General features: G+C 36.1%; 1 protein-coding gene across 1 annotated transcript; it reads right to left on the reverse strand.

The window, feature by feature from the left end:
- Positions 1 to 3849: 3849 nt before the first annotated feature.
- Positions 3850 to 6167, reverse strand: LOC142840065 (uncharacterized). Its single transcript, XM_075956544.1, is given in 2 exon segments — positions 3850 to 5272; positions 6154 to 6167. Coding segments are annotated over 2 exon segments (1437 nt in total).
- Positions 6168 to 9030: the final 2863 nt, after the last annotated feature.

Here is a 9030-nt window from a genome sequence, read left to right on the forward strand (position 1 = left end):
GTCCTTTCTTATTCAGTACCACTGATCTACTTGATTACCACATACTAGACCCTATAAAAATTTACCACAAAGTTCTGGAGCCAAAGATATGTTTGCTGACTTCTACTGTGGAATGCTCTATCTCCCGTTTTTAATTGTATCTGATTGATTGATAGTTCAGAATGATGAATTAGTTAAGTGCATGATGGTTAATTGTGGTCTATAAACAAAAGTCGGGATAAGAGAAATTTGTTATGTGCAAGCATACAAGTGATTTTATTTTTACTGTCACCAATAGTTGGTGCCACCAAAAAATGAAAACAAGGTGGTTGTACTTCCTGGCCAACCAAGGACCACTCATATTTTATGAACATAAGATCCATAATTTAAGGGTTTTTTTTTTTATTTCTAAGACAGGTTACCTCCACATAGCCATGGATGCCAAGAATTTATTTTGGGGAATATGCTGGCCTCACTGAGATCAGCCCAGCCCACACTGCTGTGTGTTGTAATTATAGCCATACAATTCTATGTCCAGTTGAAATTTTTTTTAAATGCACTGAATTTAAATTTTAATTGAATTGAATCAGAGAAAGAAATAATAAGATATAAAATGGAGCATCTTTGTTTTGATGAATAGCAATGTTTCTTGCAGTTCTATAATTTAAATGGCCAAATTATTTCATATGGTCTCAGTAATTTGTTACTTTCTTTGCATTGTTAATTCTATCTGTTTAAAATTGTTTGGAGCCAGACGTTGGTGGCGCAGGCCTTTAATCCCAGCACTCAGGAGGTAGAGGCAGGCAGATCTCTGTGAGTTCGAGACCAGCCTGGTCTATAAGAGTTAGTTTCGGGACAGGCTCCAAACCACTGAGAACCCCTGTCTCAAAAAACGAAAAAAAAAATAACATAAAATAAAATAAAAAAATAAATAAAATAAAATTGTTTGGAGTGTGTTTGTGTGAATACACCTGTGCCATGATGTGTATGTAGCACTGACAGGAAAGCTAACAGGGGTCTATGATCTACTTCCACTTTGTGAATTCTAGTGAATAAACCTATGGAGATATTTGCCTACAAATGACCTCAATGGCACTTCTTTGGGTTTAAAAATTATTCATGAATGAATGAGCTGTTGGAGGAGTGTCTATGGGTAACTGCTAAAGTAAAGAAATATGAGAAAACTTGTAAAGGTATTGTGCATAACCCAGAGATAGATCCCAGGTCATCAGACTTAGCAGCAATGATCTTTACTAAATGAGGCAATTTCCTGGTGTATAATTTTGGTTCTGAAAAAGTTTTATAAATAAAGGTCTACTCCTCAAAATGAACATATTTTACTAGTGTAATATTTATTCAAATGGGATTTGAGCACCACTGAAATGGTTCAGTGGGAAAGCACTGTTGGGAGCAAGACTAGAAATCTTACCTCAATTCCTATAGAACCTCAAGCTATGGAATTACATACACAGATGTTTGCTGGTTCTTATAAATTATTACATCCATATCAGATAAATGAAAATACTTCTTTGAATACACACATTGGGTATTTAATGTTTCTTATAATTTTTATCAGTCATTTTAAAATTAACATTGTTAAATTCTCTTGAAAAAACAGCACATTGGTAGTTCATCATCTACCCTTGGACTTGTACTCATGAGTTCAAATGTATCCCTGAATCATTACTGATATCCAAGATAAGATGGATATCAAACAACAAAATTTCAATGAAATACTTGTGAAAAGAAAAAAGTCAAACCAGAAGGATAAGTCACCACTGTTTTGTGAAAGTATGCTTAATGTGGCCTGATATTTCAATAACCATTGAGAAAAATTATATGATAAGGGCTCCATTACATACATTACAGCAGAAATACCTATCACAAGGTACAGGCACAACAGAAGATGAAAAAAGTCATAGAAGGAATATAAAGTCTACAAATTAAACTTTACTAAATGGATTTGCCACACGTACAGCACACTCTAGTGACTACCTCAAATGCTTAAAAATAGAAACCACAATGCAATTATCTCCTCTATCAGTTTTGAAAGAACATGGTATGTAATTTACTTCTTGCAAGGCTATGATGAAAAATTATTTTTCTTGAAGCTAAAGAAATCTGTTTAAAGCCATTAACATTTTTTTTCATGAATATGAACTTCTTCATTATAAGTTTGTTCCTACCTCAGACTTAAAAGTGAGCTAAATAGGCCGGGTGGTGGTGGCGCACGCCTTTAATCCCAGCACTCGGGAGGCAGAGGCAGGCGGATCTCTGTGAGTTCGAGACCAGCCTGGTCTACAAGAGCTAGTTCCAGGACTGGCTCCAAAACCACAGAGAAACCCTGTCTCGAAAAACCAAAAAAAAAAAAAAGTGAGCTAAATAGAATTTAAAACATTTACAACTCTAGTTAGTTCCAGGACAGGCTCAAAGCTACAAATAAACTTTGTCTTGAAAAACAAAACAAAAGACCCAAGGACCCATCCATAAATCCTTATACCTTAATTACTTAGGTCTTGCAATTGAAGAAGTATAAAATCTAAAAAGTTACATTATCATTCAAATTCACAACTCAAGAGTTACAGTTCTGAAGGGAAAGGTACCCTTACTCCCTGAAGTCAGGAAACACCTACAGTTGTGAAGAGAAGGGCACCACACTAGATGAGGCAATGATGTTCCTCTCTGAGAGAGAGCCATCAAAGCTGGGATCTGCTCCATTCTTCTAAGAGAGTTTCCCAGCAGAAATGCCTGTTACTGATCTGCTCCACTCCCCTAACGTAGTGCCTCAAAAGAGGTGTCCATTGCTGCTGTGCTCCTCTGGGCTAAATGACTTTCAAGTAGAAGTATCAATTATGTCTCAATTCAACTCTACTAGGGAGTTTCTGATCCATTTCAGTGAAAGAAGTTCTTCACAGAAACCTCAGTCAGGATATTTATTTGGGAGGGAAGAGAGTGACTACCTCTGCCAGGGTGGAAAGAAACAGCTGCTAACTGAATGAGCAATATGAATCATACAGGGCTTCTTAAAACCAGATCTAAGGAGATTTTGAAGGTGGAAATTTGTCAGATTTCAGTCCCTGAGTTTGAACAAGCTGAGACATGGGCAGAATTCTGTGCTCAGAGATTCGTTGCTTTGGTGCTCAGTTGAACAAGGGAAGAGTGTGTTTCTTTGGCTCTGGATTGAGAGCAAAAGTGTGTTTTCTTCACTGGCCCTTTTTATCTTTTTGGTTCTGTTTTCAGGGTGATATTGTTTTGATAACCAGTTCTAGATTCAGAGATAAAGTGTTTTACTTTAGATCTCATTTCTGGATCAGGATGTGTTTGACTAGCCTTTTCTCCTACCCATCGGATTTCATAAATTCAAGAATTAGCTTTTGTTCATTAGTTTGCTGTTGCAAACAAAATAAAGAGCTATCATATTGAACAGATCATTGACACTATTAAATTTTTTTTCCAGAATGAATGTTGTTAGTTAGCTGACTGTAAGAATCTTAAAACATAATTTAGAATAAGCCCTTAGGTTCTTCTTTAGGTAATCAAAGGATATTGTAATTTGCACAAGCTTTATCAGATGTATACACAAAAAGGTTTACTCCTGTATAAAGTACAAAACATTGCCATAATGGACATATTCAGAGAATTTCACTGCAGTATGATTTTTAAAAAATCTTTTTGAAGAGTGTACTCATTAAATTCATAGTTTCTTTCCAGGATGGATTGCTTAATGTATTGGGAAATTATTGTGACAAAGGATTAACCACATAGATTCCATTTACGGTTTCTATCCTGAAGTTGTACATATATGCATTTGAAGATGAGTAAGACATGAAAAGGCTTTATCATGCTGATTTCATCCTGTTTCTTGTTCTTTTAAGCCTTTGAAGAGTACTGTGCTTTACCACATGAAATACATCCATCAGGTTTCTCTTTTTTGTCTGTTCTTTTATGCCTTTGAAAATGACTGTGCTGTGCTATGCTCTTACCACACTGATTAAGTTCAAAGAGTTTCTATCTAGAGTGAGATATTTTATGCCTTTTAAGAGTACTGCGAGCTGCAAATGCCTTTCCACACTGATTACATTCATAGGGTTTCTCTCCAGTATGTGTTCTTTTATGGTTTTGAAGATTACCGTGAGATGCAAAGGCCTTGCCACACTGATTACATACATATGGTTTTTCTCCAGTGTGTGTTCTTTTATGGCATTGAAGAATAATGTACTGTGAAAAAGCCTTACCACATTCATTACATTCATAGGGTTTCTCTCCAGTATGTATTCTTTTATGTACTTGAAGAGTATGATGAGCTGCAAAGGCCTTCCCACACTCATTACATTCATAGGGTTTCTCTCCAGTATGTGTTCTTTTATGGTTCTGAAGATTATTGTGGGATGCAAAGGCCTTCCCACACTCTTTACATTTATAGGGTTTTTCTCCAGTATGTGTTCTTTTATGGCTTTGAAGATTACTGTGAACTGCAAAGGCATTGCCACACTGATTACATTCATATAGTTTCTCTCCTGTATGTGTTCTTTTATGGTTTTGAAGAGTGCCGTGAGCTGCAAAGGCCTTACCACACTCATTACATTCATAGGGTTTCTCTCCAGTATGTGTTCTTTTATGGCTTTTCAGATTACTGTGAAATGCAAAGGCCTTACCACACTCATTACATTCATAGGGTTTCTCTCCAGTATGTGTTCTTTTATGCTTTTGAAGATTACTGCATTGTGCAAAGGCCTTCCCACACTGATTACATTTATAGGGTTTCTCTCCACTATGTGTTCTTTTATGGTTTTGAAGATTACTGTGTTGTGCAAAGGCCTTACCACACTCATTACATTCATAGGGTTTTTCTATAGTATGTGTTCTTTTATGGTTTTGAAGATTACTGTGAACTGCAAAGGCCTTGCCACACTGATTACATTCATACAGTTTCTCTCCTGTATGTGTTGTTTTATGGTTTTGAAGAGTGCCGTGAGCTGCAAAGGCCTTACCACACTCATTACATTCAGAGGATTTCTCTCCAGTATGTGTTCTTTTATGGTTTTGAAGAGTACTTTGAGCTGCAAAGGCTTTACCACACTCATTATATTCATAGGGTTTTTCTCCAGTATGTGTTCTTCCATGGTATTGAAGAGCATTATGCTGTGCAAAGGCCTTCCTACACTGATTACATTCATAGGGTTTCTCTCCAGTATGTGTTCTTTCATTCCATTTAAGTTGCTTGTCATATGTCAAGAATTTACCACGTTGAAAATTTATTGAAGGTTTCTCTCCAGTTTGAATTCTCTCACTCCTGTAAGAATAATTGGCACATGTAAAAGCTTTACCACATTCAATACACTGTTGTGCCTACACATTTCTATGAATTTTATAATATGTTCCAATTATAAGGAGGAATCAGATACTATGTTTTCATAAGTCTGTCTAAACTCATGCTTTGCTCTTTGATTAGGCACTGCTTTGCAACTTGAAAGATACCTCCAATGGCAAATGCCTTTCTTTTCTGGCTTACCTTTTTATAGTCACAGAAACTTTTTTCTCTATGATATTTTACACAAAGGTGAAGAGAACTGGATAAACTCAGAGCTTTAACATTCATGAATTCTCCTATACTGTGAATCATATTACATATGCTATGTGAACTAGGACACCCAACAGTATTTGCACAGTTCTAGAACTCATAGGGCTTCTTGCAGTGAGAGTTTGTTCATATATTAGCAGTGATGGTGGAAAAGCAATTAATTGTATAATTTAATCCAATTCCACAAGTATACTCCCTCTGGGGACTATCAGTTATCTAATTATTCTTAGAGTGTGTGATGCTACATCTCTCTATATCCCTATGCTCATATTCTTGTATCAAGAGGAACCTATGGTATACATAGTAAAGAAGAATTTCAAATAAAAGATTTTCACGTGGAGTTCTAAGGGAACTTGCTGTTCCTCACAGACTTATGGTATAGATATCAAGGTTTCTGCGGAACAACTGCCAATGATTCAACTCTAACTGCTTCTCTCACTAAACTTAGCACAGTCACAAGAAGTGTACAAGGAATACAAGATTTACTATGGGCTATTGGTTTAGTACAAAATTTTGCAGATATACTTATCATCACTTCAATGTGTATACTTTTGTATTATGAGTAGCAAAAAGAAATTTATTTGCAGATCTACAACAAAGCTCTCATGGTGCTATGCCTTAAAAAGTAATATCTGTTATCAGCTTGCACATGAAAATTACCTTTCATGTCTTCTAGAAAATTGACAATGTTCTTCACTATTATGGTCTTCCCAAATGCATTCTAAAATATAATACCAGAAAATATATGTTAAGTTATGAAAATTATGCAATATTTAAGCTGTTATCTCAAGGGACCCTTAGAACTTATGACTGCTTTATTCAACTCATTCTTTCTAAATCAAATTACAGAAGAACAACATTAAACAAGAAAAAATTATCCCCTTATTTTGAAACATGAATAAAATTCATTTTTACCTATAGTAGTGAAGTTCCTGTAGGTCTCCAGCATCACATCTTTGTAGAGATTCTTCTGGGAAGGATCCAGCAAATTCCACTCTTCCCGAGTGAAGTTGATATGCACATCATCATAGGTCACTGCCCTCTAAAATATTTCAGTCACATGTATAGAAAGCATGATGGTGACAACATTGTAAATGTATACTTCTTTGACTGTATAGTCATAAAATTCTGATAATATTCCAAGACACAGACAATCACTTTAGAAGGAAATTGAATAGGAGAGTCACCTCTGTCATTTCTGTACCCTTTGAATGGGATACCACCTCACAAAAGAACTATTAATAGAACGACAAAGGAAATAGATCAATAGGACATAGTGCTCATGAGAAAATTGTATGAAGAAATACTAATCACAAAAAAAATACAGTAGACAAACTGAGTGTATTGACTCAGGCCTTTAAACTCAGAATTTCAGAAGCAGAGGTGGGTATATTTTCCTCTGATTTGAATGTCAGCCAAGTCTATGGAATCATGTCCAGGACAGGTGGAAGTATATATTAAGACACTGTATCCATTGAATAAAATCAATGAAAGAACAAATCAAAGAATTCAGAGATGTTTACTGAAGTTCCTACAAAGAATGATGCATGGCCTTTTTCTCTGTGAGGGCCTTGGAGCCAGGCAAGAGGCCCTGCTCCCATACTGAGGATAAAGGTCTTGGAGAGAAGAGGGATACAAGGATCATATCTTGTATATAATATATAATAATATAATAAAAGCAATATGCAGCAAGCTGACAGCTAACATCAAATTAAATGGAGAGAAACTCAAAGCCATTCCACTAAAATCAGGATCAAGACAAGGCTGTCCACGCTCACCATATCTCTTCAATGTGGTGCTTGAAGTTCTAGCAATAACAATAAGACAACATGAGGAGATCAAGGGGATTCAAATTGGAAAGGAAGAAGTTAAAGTTTCGTTATTTGCAGATGATATAATAGTGTACATTAATGTCCCCCAAAACTCTACCAGAGAATGTCTACAGCTAATAAATACGTTAAGTTATGTGGCAGGATACAAGATCAACTTAAAAAAATCAGTAGCCCTCCTATACACAAAGATAAAGAAGTGGAGAGGGAAATCAGAGAAATATCACCTTTAACGATAGCCACAAATAGCATAAAATATCTTGGGGTAACTCTAACCAAGGAAGTGAAAGATCTATTTGACAAAAACTTTAAGTCTTCCAAAAAAGAAATTGAAGAGGAGACCAGAAAATGGAAGGATCTCCCATGCTCTTGGATTGGTAGGATGAACATAGTAAAATGGCATTTCTACCAAAGGCAATCTATAGATTCAGTGCAATCTCTATCAAAATTCCAACAAAATTCTTCACAGATCTTGATAGAACAATAATCAACATTATATGGAAAATCAAAAAACCCAGGATAGCCAATACAATCCTATACAATAAAGGAACTTCCAGAGGCATGACCCTCCTAACATCAAACTCTACAGCAATGAAAAAAGCTTGGTATTGGCTGAGTGCTGGTAGCATATGCCTTTAATCCCAGCACTTGGGAGGCAGGGCAGGGGGATCTCTGTGAGTTCAAGATGAGCCTAGTCTACAAGAGTTAGTTCCAGGACAGGCCCCAAAGCTACAGAGAAACCCTGTTTTGAAAAAACAAAACAAAAACAAAATAAGCTTGGCATTGGCATAAAAACAGAGACGTTGACCAATGGAATTGAATTGAAGACACAGATATTAACCCACAAACCTATGAACACCTGATTTTTGACAAAGAAGCTAAAATTATACAATGGAAGAAAAAAGCACCTTTAACAAATGGTGTTGGCATAACTGGATGACAACCTGTAGAAGAATAAAAAGAGATCCGTGTTTGTCACCATTAACAAAACTCAAGTCCCAATGGATTAAAGATCTCAATATCAATCTGAACACACTGAACCTGATAGAAGAGAAAGTGGGAAGTAGCCTGTAATACATGGGCACAGTAGACCACTTCCTAAGTAAAACCACAGTAGCACAGATAATAAATGGCACATCCTGAAGCTGAGAAGCTTCTGTCTCTTGACAGCAACATCTTGTAAAATATGAAAACTAGTTACATATTGCCAATATAGAATGGCACAAAATACCATTAACATTCCAAAAGAGAAAAATGGAGACAGAGTGAGGGACAATTGGTCCATGGCAAGATTGAAGCAGAGCAAGATAAACATCAAATCCTGTAGCTCTCTTGTCAGATGTATGGCTTCAGTTTCAAATGACTTAAATGGCCCTATCCTTGTGACTTCTCATGCATTTCTCTCGTTGGTAACTTCCACTCACTATGATCAGCTAGGTCTCCATGGAAGTTGTGTCATAACTTAGGTATCTTAACGTCTTTGGGCTCAAAATGCAACCCAGTGTGTTGTGAAATAACATTTCTAATTGTGTTGTACTTGTTTATGCTGTAGAACTTTTGATTTAATGATGCAAAGAAGTGCTGCCATTTTTATGCTGCATTAGGTTTCGCTCTGTGAAGTTGTGATACTTTGCCTATCTA

The sequence above is a fragment of the Microtus pennsylvanicus genome, chromosome 22 (genome assembly GCF_037038515.1).
Source record: "Microtus pennsylvanicus isolate mMicPen1 chromosome 22, mMicPen1.hap1, whole genome shotgun sequence".
NCBI lineage: Eukaryota > Metazoa > Chordata > Mammalia > Rodentia > Cricetidae > Microtus > Microtus pennsylvanicus.